Raw genomic sequence first — 14,371 nt, forward strand, 5'->3', positions numbered from 1 at the left:
ATTTCGTTTCCGCCACAGTCCTCTATTCAGAAGATGGAGCTCACTGCAGCTCTCAAAGCCAGGATTTCTTTTTTTTTTATTATTATTTCTTTTTTTTACATTTTTTCATTCTCTGTGTTGTCAGTTAAGTTATTCATTAATTCACCGGCAATGCCCAAAGAAGATTCTTACATGTTGCCTTCAAACTCACCGGGAGAGATGGTGCTTGTCTGAGCCATGTCCAGTAGAGGCTTTCATGGACGCTTGCGGCAGCGTTTAAAGGAAAGGCGGTTACCTCACAGTATCAGAATCAGAAACTGTTTATTGCCAAGTAACATACATTACAAGGAATTTGCTGTGGTCTGAAGGTGCTATTGTTTTGATAACAAATAAGTAGAATATAAAAGCTAAAATAAGAATAAGAATAAAAAAAAAATAAAAAAAAAAATAAGATAAGATAAATAACAACAGTGCAGTGACCAGAATAAAGTAAAGTGTCCAGATAAAGTGTCCAGTAGGGGGTGGGTGCGTTAATGTAACGCAGTGGGGACAGGGGTGATGTACGTTAATATAACGTATAGCTTGTGTTTGTGTTCTGGGGGGGGGGTCAGTGAGAGTTTGTCAGGTTGACTGCAGAGGGGAAGAAACTGTTTTTGTGGCGGGAGGTTTTGGTCCTGATGGACCGCAGCCTCCTGCCAGAGGGGAGGGGGTCGAACAGATGGTGTCCGGGGTGGGAGGGGTCGGCAGCGATCTTCCCTGCTCTCCTCAGGGTCCTGGAGGAGTACAGGTCCTGAAGAGATGGAAGGTTGCAGCCGATCACCCTCTCTGCAGAGCGGATGATACGCTGCAGTCTGCGTCTGTCCTTGGTGGAGGCAGCAGCGTACCAGACGGTGATGGAGGAGGTGAGGATGGACTCTATGATGGCAGTGTAGAAGTGAACCAGCATTTTTTGTGGCAGGTTAAACTTCCTCAGCTGCCTCAGGAAGTACATCCTCTGTTGGGCTTTCTTGATGACGGAGCTGATGTTCAGCTCCCACCGGAGGTCCTGGCTGATGATGGAGCCCAGGAAACGGAAGGACTCCACAGTGTCCACTGCAGAGTCACACAGGGTGATGGGGGCGGGTGGGGCTGCGCTCTTCCTGAAGTCAACAACCATCTCCACTGTCTTTGAAGCGTTAAGCTCCAGGTTGTTGCTGTTGCACCAGGTCACCAGATGGTCAATCTCCCACCTGTAGGCAGACTCATCCTCTCCAGAGATGAGTCCGATGAGGGTGGTGTCGTCCGCGAACTTCAGGAGCTTGACAGACTGGTGACTGGAGGTGCAGCTGTTGGTGTAGAGGGAGAAGAGTAGAGGAGAAAGAACGCAGCCTTGAGGGGAGCCGGTGCTGATCGTCCGCGAGTCAGAGACGTGTTTCCCCAGCTTCACGTGCTGCTTCCTGTCAGACAGGAAATCTGTGATCCACCTGCAGGTGGGGTCAGGCACGTTGAGCTGGGAGAGCTTGTCCTGAAGAAGAGCCGGGACGATCGTGTTGAAGGCAGAGCTGAAGTCCACAAACAGGATCCTGGCATAGGATCCTGCGGAGTCCAGGTGCTGGAGGATGAAGTGTAGAGCCAGGTTGACGGCGTCGTCTACAGACCTGTTGGCTCTGTAGGCGAACTGCAGGGGGTCCAGCAGAGAGTCTGTGATGGATTTGAGGTGGGACAAAACCAGGCGTTCAAATGATTTCATGACCACAGAGGTCAGGGCGACGGGTCTGTAGTCATTTAATCCAGTGGGCCCTGTTTTTTTGGGGACGGGGATGATGGTGGAGGCCTTGAAGCAGGCTGGCACGTGGCATGTCTCCAGTGAGGTGTTGAAGATGTCCGTGAACACCGGAGACAGCTGATCGGCGCAGCGCTTCAGGCAGGATGGGGAGATGGAGTCTGGTCCAGCAGCTTTACGCGGGTTTTGTCTCTTGAAGAGCCTGTTCACATCTCTTTCAAGGACAGACAGAGGTGTTGATGCTGGAGGAGTGGGGGGCGCTGTGGGGGGCAGCTGTGGTGGTAGGAGGTGTGAGAGTTCAGCCCCAGGTGTGATGAGGGGGTTGGGGCTGTTGGGCTGGAGCTGGTGGGTGATGGTGTGGGGGATGGTGTTAGGACTGTCCCATTGTCTTTCAAAGCGACAGTAGAAGTCGTTGAGGCTGTTGGCGAGGCGTCGGTCGTTAGCAGAGTTGGGGGCTCTTGGCTTGTAGTTGGTGATCTGCCTGAGCCCCCTCCACACAGAAGCAGAGTCGTTGGAGGAGAACTGGTCTTGTAGTCTCTCTGAGTACAGTCGTTTAGCTTCCCTCACCGCCTTGCTAAACTTGTACTTGGCTTCCTTAAACTCCGCTCTGTTGCCACTCTTAAACGCCTCTTCCTTTTCCAACCTCAGCTGTCGCAGTCTTGCTGTGAACCAGGGTTTGTCGTTGTTATAACTCACCCTGGTCCGAGTTGGTACGCAGCAGTCCTCACAGAAGCTGATATATGAAGTCACAGCCTCTGTGTACTCATCCAGACTGTTGGTAGCAGTCCTGAAAACATCCCAGTCAGTACAGTCCAAACACGCCTTCAGGTCCTCTGCAGCTTCACTAGTCCACTTCTTCGAAGTTCTCACAACAGGCTTAGAAAGTTTTAATTTCTGCCTGTATGTGGGAATCAGGTGGACCATGTCGTGGTCAGAGTGTCCCAGTGCAGCGCGGGTGACGGCGTGAAAAGCGTTACTGACTGTGGTGTAACAGTGATATGTGGGTAGTAATCACCTCTGCCTTGGTGGGAAGGCTCGCCTGTGATCGCCTCCTTGTCTTTGTCTGTCTGTGACCAACACGTCTGACAAAAACTAATGACCTGTGCGTGTTTCTGCTTCCTAGAGGAAGGAAACCCGATGGATTTAGGTGTGACCCCTCCTGTGGGGCCACCATCAGGCCACACTTGGTGTAATGAGCGTATCCCCTGGTCCCTTACTCGCTCGCTAAAATTAGCAGCTTCATGCTCCCGAGAGGAAACTCCACGAACTTTCCTGTGGCGCCGCCATTGCAGCGCCAGCCTTTCTATTTTGCAGATAACTTTCCTGTCCTATACATACAAGCAGTACACGCAAGGACACCGGTTTGACAGTCAATACACATCCACCCAACCTCACACACACACACACACACACACACACATACGGAGGGCTGAATTTGGGATTCAGCGGGCGGATATTGCTTTACAGCTGTGATTAGCCGGATACGTGAAGAAAGAGGAAGCTGGCAGCCTGCTGATTCGTGCAGCTATTAGCTGGCATTGGGGAGTGCTCGCCTATCTGCAAATACGTCAATTACAAAAATACGATTACAGCCTTGTAGGAGGGGGAGGATTTGTGTTATCCCCAGCTTTCCCCCCTTCTCACACACACACACACACACTTTCTCTGTATGTCTTGTCCTCTGTCTCTCATTCACCCCACCCTGAGCGAGGAAAATGTAGTTATTAAATGGGATTTACCCAGAAAATAAAATTTAAAAAAAGCACTGAAAATAAAATAAACATTTAACCTGAAGTGGTGGGGAGGGAGAAAAAGCGAGTGATGATACAGAACAAGTAAGGGGGAGGTGGAGGGTAAAGGCAGGAACACACAGGACGTGGAGCATGAAGTCCCACCCACCCAAACAGACTAAGTGCGATGGTGCAGACACCACCACCACCAGCCATCCACTTTCTAGGTTGTTTGTTTTTTCTCCCCCTAAAGCTGCTGGGTCCACACAGGTTGCCCAGTGTGCGAGCGATCAATAAGAGACCCAGGGCCAGGGTCGCAGTTTGCGCGTCATTCGCGTCCGCAGGCCCCTCTCCCTGTTGCATGTGCACTTAAGGGGAGGATCGCGGAAATGATAGGAGACGTGTTAGCAGAGGCTGATTATGCATTCCTCTGGATTTTTTTTTTTTTTTGAGGTCAAGCAATTTGCAACTGTCAGTTTCGCCGGATAAATTCCCCGCCTCTGAAAAGGAGGTGTAAATGCGACGCTAATGGTCAAACTTGCACTTGACCATCGGTCAACGGTAGAATCACTACAGACTGCGTCTCAGCTTTTCCTTCTTTCCTTAAGACATTTAAGTGTGTGTTTGGCTGCATTTACCTCCGTATCAACATCCACATCAACACCATCTCCACCTCCATCTGCTCGGCTCCGCTGGACCTGCTGCTCACTCTCGTGGACCTTGTGTGTATTTCTTGTGCGCCCTTGATTCGTCTCACACATGCCTCCTTTTCGTTTCCCATCGACGTGTGTATTAATAATTAGATATGTGCTGAAGATCATATTATTCTAATTTACGAGAGATATTTAGCATCAGCATCAGGTCCAGGAGCTGACTGCGTGATGAGCTGCTGTCTTAGTAAAACCAGGAGCTAAATACACACAGATAGTGACCACACTAACGCCATATTCTTCGTATCTCTGGCCCTCAGTATGCAGAAGGCATGCCGTATTATATACAGTATTTGATTCAAACGTTGCAGCTGTATGCTCATAGTTTACAGTTTCAATAGTTGTTGGTCTTTTAAGAAGTAGTACTTTATATTGACCAAATCAGTACGATCCTCAGGCCATAATTGTCCGTATCACCAGGGCTTTTTCTCCAGTTGTTTGTAATGATGATTGAGGAGCGTTAATGCAGCCGTTGGCGACCAAATAGTCCTCCTGAGTGCCGGTAAAACTGTCCCAGCAGCAAATGGCAGCTGAATTCAAACTTCCTTCTTTCAAAAGTCCATTTCAAGACCAGCATGACGAGGGAATATCTTTTTTTGAGATATATGCATCCGACACACGAAGCCATCTGATCAAGGGGCGCCCTTCTCAAGACGAAGCACAGTCCGATTAGGATTGGCGGACCACTCGGAACAAGCGTGGACAAACAAAACTTTGGAAAAGAATCACTGTCGAAGAAGAGAAGAGAGCTTTCACCAGGAAACACACAGGAAGTTTCTGCAGCAGTGCAGTTATTATGACAATTACGGTCGAATTACTGCAAGTTTGGGTTTGTTTACCTGTTTCTGAAGTCGGGTCACTTTCCTCACAGACTTCCATACAATCATATATAAATAGTATATAAATACTTCTTTTTGCAACCAGTGGAGTCGCCCCCTGCTGGCCATTAGAAAGAATGCAGGTTTAAGGCACTTGAAGCTTGAGCTTTAAGTGTGTTGTGTTGTGTTTGCGTTTGACGACTAACCAGGATGAAAGAGAGAAAGAAAGACGGAGGAAGAAATGACTGGGTGAGGGACGAGAGGATGAGGATGAATGACGAGAGGATGAGGATGGATGAGAGAGAGAGTATGGAGGAAGGGGGACAGGAGAAAGGAGTGAAGGGGTAGGGCGAGAGTGAAGTAAGAAAAGAAAAGAAGGAAATGCAGTTGATTGCTGAAGAAGGGATGGGGGGGGGGTGGAGCAATGAATGCAGTTTGTTGAGAGCAGACGAAAAAGTGGAGGGAGGCAGAGAGGGATGAGGTAATGAACTGACCAACAATTGATTTCTTCCTTCTTTCCGTCCTCTTCCTTATCGTCACTCTCTTTCTCGAATACAGATTTCCAAGGCAGAGCCCTGCTTTTGTTTTCAGTAAATTAGCACAAATCCTTTAGCTCACACACACACACACACACAGCCTGCTGTGGTTTTAAAGCCACAGATGGTCTATCAGAGGGGAGTGTATGAGTATTTCAAGCAGTGATGGAAAACCGTAGGGAGAAAGATAGTCTAGTGTGTGTGTGTGTGTGTGTGTGTGTGTGTGTGTGTGTGTGTGTGTGTGTGTGTGTGTGTGTGTGTGTGTGTGTGTTTGTTTGGCTGTAGAGGTCTATGAATAGCGACAGTGAGGAAAAGGCTGTCAGAGTGGTAATTCAGGGCTCTGGCTGCACCCATCAACACCAACACTGGCTGAGAAGAATGGAGCCTTGTTGGAGAGGCTTTCTATCACACAATGCGCTGCTAGGAGCCCCGCAACGCATCGCACACTATGTGGACGGTGTGTGTATGTGTGTGTATGTGTGTGTGTTATAAGAAAAGCATAGATGCACATGTGACATGCTCTGCATTACATTGTGGGCCGCCAGTTTGGCTCTGGCAAGAAATCGGCTGGAATGCCTCACTGCTCCATTTTTTCGGCGCAAATGGAGCTAATACTCCTGGAGTGTCTGGTAGTCACAGCCGGTGGAAGGAGTGAAAAGCCAGATGGGAAACGTTTAGTCTTAAGCAGCTGCATTTATGCCAAAAGAGGCCTTCATTTGGAAGAAACCTTTGCAACAGAACGGCTACTAAACACCTCCACCGTCTCGTTTGCTTGCCAGTAACTAGGGCACTCACTTTGACGATGATATATTGATGTTTTTAAAGGCCACTGGACGTCTGTGACTCTGATAATGCAGTTGGATTGACCATCTATTATGGACTGCAGGTCGGATGGTTACAGGGCTGGTGGTTTGATCCATGTGTCCTTCTTTATTCTTTCCAAATGAATCAGTTTCATAGACCTTCTTCACAGCAGACATTTTGACTTGTCGGGGCAGAAAAAAGCAGCTGGACAACAAGCTGGAACGAACAGCATTAACGCCGGCTTTATTCCAGCAATCAATGCAACGCAGCACTGTGCATTTGACCACGTTATTTGAGTTTCACGTGTCAAAATGTCTGCTGCGAAGACGGTCTTCAGTTTCAGTGTCACTCCACGTTTTTTTCACGCTGGTCACACGCACCCCGGGTTTGGGAAACGCTGCCATAATTTGAATTTCGGCCTTGATTCAGCTTTTGGGCCCCTTTTGGGGCAGCAGAAGACGCTGTAAACACAACACTGACACCTTTTTGTAGAGGTGATCTCGCTTCATCTGGCAAATCTATTTCCAATAGTCCAATAGTTCTTTTCGTTCTGTTTCGGCCTCCACCAACTCCTGAGGAAGCGCCGGGCTCTTTAGCTGCCAAATGGCTCCACTGTGTTCACCAGCTGGTCGCTAGCTGTGTGCTGTCTGCTGTTTGGTGAGCTGAGCAGGTCAGAATCAGAAATACTTCATTGATCCCCGGGGGGGAAATCATACAAGGTCGCGTACAGTGAGTTTTTTTGCACACAACACAGATGAGAGCGGAGAGAGCTGCTGAGGAAACATGCGGAAAGTCACTAAAACTATGCCTCTGCGGGTTTGTCGCTATCGGCAGCCATAAAAACACAGGCTGCTGCTGCTTTCCCAAATCATTGTGGATGACGGTCTTATCACACAAGTTCGGAGCCGATAGACTCTGAGTCACGCCGTCCATTCCACAAATATGTCTCGAAGAAGGGAGCTGAAAGGCTGGCAATTACCGCAGTTTGAGGGGGGGGGGGGGGTGAAGTCTGTTGAATGTATTTTTCAACTTTGCGAGCAAGCTTGGCAACAACTAGGCTTAGCTCCTTGATTGAGTCGCGTTAAATAGCTCGCTGACATCAGACGGATGGGGCGAGGACAGTTTGCTGCCTGTTCTCACCTTCCGTTCACTCCTCCGCTCAGGAGGCGGATCATGCAAATGCGCCGCAGCTATTAATAGGGAGGAAGCTCCATCCTGCCTCCGTCAACACCTGACTCACCTTAACTGGCTTTGCTTGACTCTTCCTTTTGCATCCTGGCCACCTCCCTCCCTCCTTCTCCTTTTCCCTTATTTCTCCCTTCTTCTTTACCTTCGCTTGACTTGCTTCCTCTGTCCCTCCTTTTCTTCTCCACCTCCCCCCCGCCCCCCCGTCTCTCTTTCTCCTCCCTCTTTCCACTATCTCTCCCTTTGCCTCCCTCCCTCCGTCCTCCAGTCGAGGAAGTCAGCAAAGAGAGACAGAGGGGGAGCAGCTATGCCTGCTAAGCAGTTGAGCACAACACACTCACAAAGCTCTTTGTGTGTGTGTGTGTGTGTGTGTGTGTGTGTGTGTGCACGCGTGCATGCATGGGCATGCGCAGTATTAGGTTTGTGTTTGTGTGTGACTGAGAGAATGTATAATGTGTGTGTGACCGGTTGTAGTGTATTGAATTTGGTGTGTTTATTCACCAGTGTGTGTGTGTGCTTGTGTGTGTGTGTGCGTGTGTGTTGCAGGAGCCGCTGTTTATCACACTGTCTCTCCTTATCTTATTCATGAAGTCCAGCTGACTATCGCCTCCCCCTTTCTCTCTCCAATCTCTGTCCCCTCACTTCACACACACACACACACACACACACACACACACACACACACACCTGTACAGAGCTCTTAAGCAGGTGTTACTTTTTTGTCAGCTCCATCCATTAGACATAATGGGTGTGTGCCTGAAAGGATTGTTTTTTAAAAAGTGAAAAGGTTCATGTGAGTGTGTGTGTGTGTGTGTGTGTGTGTGTGTGTGTGTGTGTGTGTGTGTGTGTGTGTGTCCTGTCTGCAACTGCTCATGTCTACCTCTCATTGCAGTGGCCTAATTAATGTCATCTGTCTCACTTACAGTGACAATTCGTCTCCTCTGTTGTCTCCTCCGTTCTTTTCTCTGCGTTCCCGTCCTTTTTTTTTCAACTCTTGCTCCTCTCCTCTTTTATTTTTGTCTCGTCTCTTCCCTTCGCCTCTCTGCTGGTTTCCTGTCTCGTCTCATCTCCTCTCACCCCGATTCATACAGCACACGTGTGAGTGAATGTACTCCTAGTCTGGATGCACAGTTTGTATTTGTACCTGTATCAGTGCAGACCTGAGGCCGATGTAAGAAGCAAAAATGTAGAATATAAATGTCAAATTTAGCTAATGAGCTAAATGGGCAGCTCAAGAGAAAGACTTCCAAGAGGTAGAGCCCATTAGGGATACTTTATTGGTGCTCACCAAAAAACTTGAAGGACTGGAAGTTGGCATTGAACGTCGGATTTCTATTCTACTTCTTCTTTGGTGCGACAGTTCCAGATTTCAATCAAAATGTTCCCAACTTTTTAAACAACATTTAACATTTGAGAATAGTGGTTCTTTTGTTAAATGAAAAACATGTTTAAATGGAGTATTTAGGTATTCAATCATGGCCAATAATACTTCCTACGACTACAGCCTCTCAGTAATGAATTCCAGTTGTTCTACTTTGCCATTCTTTCCGATCGGTGCTCAGCCGCCGTCAGTGACGCTCGACGCTTCCTGCAGATGTTTTATGTTAAGACCCTACCAGAAAAGACAGGAATTACGCCCTTTAAGCCGCGAGAAAGCTTTCGACGTGCGGAGAAAGATCGCGAGAACGGCAAAGTAGAAGTGATTGGAATTCGTTCATTAGGGAGAATAGTATTTCTGTTAATGGTGTAATGTGGCGACTGATGGAATCAGTGCTGTGGAAATGGACATTATGCTGAATTTATCAAGAAAAGACGATGGCATGAAGGAAGGGTTCTTAATTTAACATATGATATAACAGGAATAAAGGTCCCTCTGAAATAAAATTCAATAATTGTAAGATATTGAAAGGTTTTGGTGTCAGCGCCAAAACATAGGTATGTTACACAGCCCTGCTGTGGGCATATCCAACTCTGCACTGGATTTTATATACATGTAAAGGTGACAAGAGCAATTAGATTAAAAAAAAAATATTTGGCTGAAATGATACATATTTCATTTCTCTTCATCCCCCGCCCCACTTCTCTGTCCCTGCCAGTCTGGTTCCAGTACAGCAGCTCCGCAGGCGGACCCCTCCACCTCCTCCTCTGCCTCCTCCTCTACCTCCACCACTACCACCACGAAGGCGGAGCAGAAGAAGCTTTTATCTAAAGACTCCATCCTGTCTCTGTACGCCAGCAGCTCAGTGGGCAGTCAGCCGCAGAGCCAGCCCCAGCCTGCTCCAGGACAAGGTAACACACACACACACACACACGCAGCAGTTTTTGTTAACCCTTTGTCATCCATATTGAGTCCATTGAGCTTGATCATCTCATCCAGCATCATATTGCATATTTATGTTAGTTATATTTATGTTGAGGAAATGACAGGCACATACTCCTTATAACTCTAGTGTGCAAAGGCTTATGGGTATATTATTATATCAAAAAGAACCTTTTGCAACGAACCCCGCCCCAACGCCAGGTAGCATCTTCCCTATCTAACAGCACACCATTCATTCTAAGCCTTTTCATCTGCTCCAAGTGGCAGCAAGAAGCGTTGTTCTCCACTTTCTTTTGCCTTTACTGCACCCACAATGCAACAGTTGTTACCTGTCATGTGGCCACTAGTCTTGTCTTGATAGCCGCTATGCGTGTGCTAATGCCCACAGCAATGACTTCTTGTCAAATCATCCCGATATTATTCAAAAGCCAATCTACAGCAAACAGGGGATTTATGAACCCAAAGCTTTGAGGTGTATTCAGACGAAACGTTAAAGCTGCACTAATCTGCGTTTTTATATCAACAATTGGAACAAGGAGTATGTGAAAGGTGTCACTGGATAATGAACGCGCAAAGAATCATCATCCAACTCTGCCGTTCCTCTCTCTACAGTGCATTTTGGCGTCTTTCAGCTCGTCCTTTTGGTTCAGCACTCATCAACCCCGTTTCCAGCAGCAGGCAGCTGTATTTTTAGCAACAAAAGAAAAGCTCTGATAAACCCACTGTACGTCACTGCCCGGCACTAAACGGCAGATACAGACGCAGTTAGCGACTAGCTGGTGAACATAAATAGCCAGATATTTCCCTGAGAAGTTGGTGGAGACCGAAACAGAACTAACAGGAGAGTGAATATTGAACTTGAGTGTCCAGAAACCTGGAGCCAAAAGTTAGTGGTCGTCCTGAAGGAGGCTTTAGATCTCCATTTCATGAATGTACAGAGGAAAGACGAAGATGGAGCGGCTACATCGTACTGTGCATTGTTGGTGTGTTTGTTGCTAGCTAGCTACAGCTATCATCTGTGAGTCGGTACAATAAACAGGGACTACTAAATCACTAAAGTGGTCATATTTGTGCAAAATAACATGAGAGGAGAATTGCTTGAAATCACTGTTTCCCAACCTTTGGTTTGGGACCCAAACCCCCCTTGGGAAAATCACGGGTTCATGAGGGATTTTCCCTCCCCAGGTTGATTCATGTGAATACATCATTTTTATATGGTTGAATTGGTAAAACCTTTCAGACTTTCACAACCTTGGACAGTTTTTCGAAAAAGCTAGTTAACAGAAAAATGAACACAGTTTGTATAGCACATAAATACAGTATATTTTCTTCTTTCCAATCCCTGTAATCTTCTCGCGATCCCTCAGATTCACCTTGTGATCCCAGGATTGGGAGCCAGTTTTGAGGAATACATCCACTTCTTTTGTCACTGCAATGTAAAAAAACGTGGTGTATTGCTGCCATTTATTAGAATCCACAGACTGGCAGATCAAAGCACGAACATGTGTAGACATATAGGATGGAAACAAACACTATACACATAGTGTCTCATAAGCCGGGGGGCATATAGTAATATAGGCCCAAGAGCACACACTCAGGCGTAGGTGTTTGTACACAAACAGAGACACACACACGCCTACGCACTTTCACACATACATCACAGGGAAGATGCATCATAAAAATGTGGGAGAGTGAAGGTAGATGAAAGGTCAGCGCGGTGAAAAGCAGACGGGTCCACTCCACGCTGCATTTACTGGAGTCCCACTGAAATAGAAGAAAAATAGAGGAAGTGTCTGCAGATTCACACTCATCTCACAGTTATTATGTGTAAAGATTGAAGTGCCAAGACTGTTTATGTGTGTCTGTGTGTGTGTGTGTGTGTGTGTGTGTGTGTGTAGGCGGATGTCCATACGTACACGCACATCAACCTGAGCATGTTTTTGAAGTGTGTGGGGAAAGCATTAGTGGCACATGTTTCCTGAATGGCGGAGGATGGCAGGCAGCAGATTTGTTGTACAGCAGCGCATATTGATCATATTGCTGCATGATTACGCCGATGTACGGAGGATTAGGAATGGAAATCAGGACGAAGGGCTCTCTGCTGCTTTATTGTCCGCCCTGAATCCAAATAAATGCTGATGGAGATGAAAGCCAAGAGAACCTTGCCAGGCTAATGCCCCAAATCACTGACTTCCATCTCTCCATATTATAACAGGATGGGCATGGCTCTAAGTGCAGCTGATAACGAAATGACCAAAATGTACAGAATACACACGGATCCTTTATTGACTTCCACTCTGCATCGGTACCAATGTAGGATGTTAAAAACTGTCAAACTTCAAATGAACAAAAAGATTTTTTAAAGATGATTTGCTTTTTTTTCTCCACTCAGTGAAAATACTGATAAATCCGTGTTTTATTTAGCCACTCATCACATTCCCACAGTGGCCTCACGTAGCGCTGTTGGGCAAATGGACTGATGGGTGATATATTTTCATGGAAATGTGATACTCTGCAGCTTCATTTTAATCTTTTAGAGGCAGTAATAATCTAATCTAAATCTAATCTGGTTGGTAAATCCTTGGGACTGGCGGACTCCGCCACGAACAATGAAAACTACCATACATAGTAATACATTGAATGGCTGTTGCAAAAACAAATGCTCTAAACGCCATGAATATGATCAAAACTGGGTTGTGATACAAATTTTCTCTCAAATGTTTTTTTTAAGTCATTATGCCTCCATGCCAGCGATAGCATTATGTATATGCTATATAATATAATATGTGGGAGAGATTGCATCAGCTCCTCTACAGCACAGTCATACAAACCTAGCGAACTGCGTGTGCTGCTCTCCGCTCCAGCAGGAATGTACATGGGCCAGCCTCAGATGCAGTTCACTCCGCAGGGTTTCGCCCCAGGGATGGGCGGAGCCGGGCCAGCGACCACCATGATGGGCGGAGCGGCCATGATGCCCGGCATGGCTCTGCCCAACGGCGGCTACGTGGGCATGCAGCAGCAGGGCGGGATGCCGGCCAGCCAGGGACAGAACATGTACGGCATGCAGCAAGGGCAGCAGCAAGGACAGTGGAATATGAGCCAGGTAACACTCGGGACGGACAAAATGATATGTTGTCCGTCGAAAAAAACACACTCAGAGCGGTGGTGAGTAATTCATTTTATGGTGATGATGAACTCATGAACATTTAGCTGATTGTAATTCCACTCCAGTTTCTCTGCACATTAATCTTTCAGGAAGCACACTTACATGTTTACTCTATTTCGAGTGACCTAAATAGAAGTGTCATAAATATAGTGTCCTTTTCCTCTACACCACCTGTGAAAGGGTTCCATTATCCTGGTTAATATATGGTCTTGGGTTGTGCAAAGCCCGGTGCAGTAACGACCTCGCCCCCTTCAGCCTCTCTAAAAGCCCAAGAAGAGCGGCTTTAATCAACCACGCAATCTTTTTTTTTATAACCAAGGCTGTGGTATAATATTATAATGGTACTTTTCCTTAAATTCAAGTCAAGTCACTTTCATGTCCCTTTCTCCGTAATTCCAGCCCAGTACCGAGTCCATTATTATTCCTAATCATGTTCAGATCTCCGGTTTAGTAGCCAGTGGTTAAACATTTGACTGTAGCCAGTGCGATTGGACCGATACGCAGTGCGGGCGAGCAACATTCCTCTGGTTAAAAATCCAATTTGCTCCAGTCGGAGTTGCCCAGCTATGACAGATGTGATGTGTTTGAGTGATTTTGAAACAAACAAAGCCCAGGAGTACCCAGGCTCTGTGTTCAGCTACAGACGCTACTCGCCGAGTGCATTTTACAGAGTTAACTGGCTGTGTTCCAGATGCAGCTGCTCTGTCAACGGGTCAGTCCTGTCCTGTCCTTGTTCTACCTTCAACCCGCTGTCTCTCATGCCCCATTTGATTTAAACCTAGTGGTAATGATAAGCGTCCTTGTTATTGTGAAACAATAATAAGGCCGTATAAATTAGCCAGGTGGAGGCGAAGTTAAGTGACTCAGTTTAACAAACAATAACCAAAAAGCAGAACTAAATAATCAACGTTAACCTTTGGAGTTTAACAGTCAAAAAGTCAGATAATCTGCTTCATCAGGATTGTGGTTGTGACAGGATTGGCATCACATTTTGATGTTGCTCGATCCTGATTGGCGCATGGAAGTACACGACATCACCGTTTTCCGGCGCCCACTTGGAGCCAATGAGAATACACGAAACCGTTGTATCTCCGGCCAATTATTTCGCATTCGTGTAGGAGCCCAGCCGTCGTAGTCTGAATGTGATTAAGACGACAGGTTTTCAGTATGTATCCAAACTTTAGAGATGACATTCCCACTCTGTAAACGTGATCACAGTGTGAGCCAGATCACCCCCAGATGAGGTCTTGGCTGATCCGATAGCGTTCTGGTTGCCGGGTCTGCATCAACGTGCACTTTTCCTCATTCAGATTAGGTATCCAGGTACAGATCACACGTTAACATCAGCTGGAAATACGGCT

At 46.9% G+C, this 14,371-nt stretch overlaps 1 protein-coding gene across 1 annotated transcript in view; it reads left to right on the forward strand.

Annotated features, from left to right (window-relative positions):
- The window catches only part of LOC139294475 (stromal membrane-associated protein 1-like), a 77,402-nt gene that overhangs the window by 61,720 nt on the left and 1,311 nt on the right, over positions 1 to 14,371 (forward strand). Inside the window, exons 9-10 of the mRNA XM_070916384.1 lie at positions 9,621 to 9,813; positions 12,709 to 12,947. Of these exons, the coding sequence (XP_070772485.1) occupies positions 9,621 to 9,813; positions 12,709 to 12,947 (432 nt within the window). The remainder of the gene's footprint in view (positions 1 to 9,620; positions 9,814 to 12,708; positions 12,948 to 14,371) is intronic.

This window comes from Enoplosus armatus, chromosome 12 (assembly GCF_043641665.1).
Source record: "Enoplosus armatus isolate fEnoArm2 chromosome 12, fEnoArm2.hap1, whole genome shotgun sequence".
NCBI lineage: Eukaryota > Metazoa > Chordata > Actinopteri > Centrarchiformes > Enoplosidae > Enoplosus > Enoplosus armatus.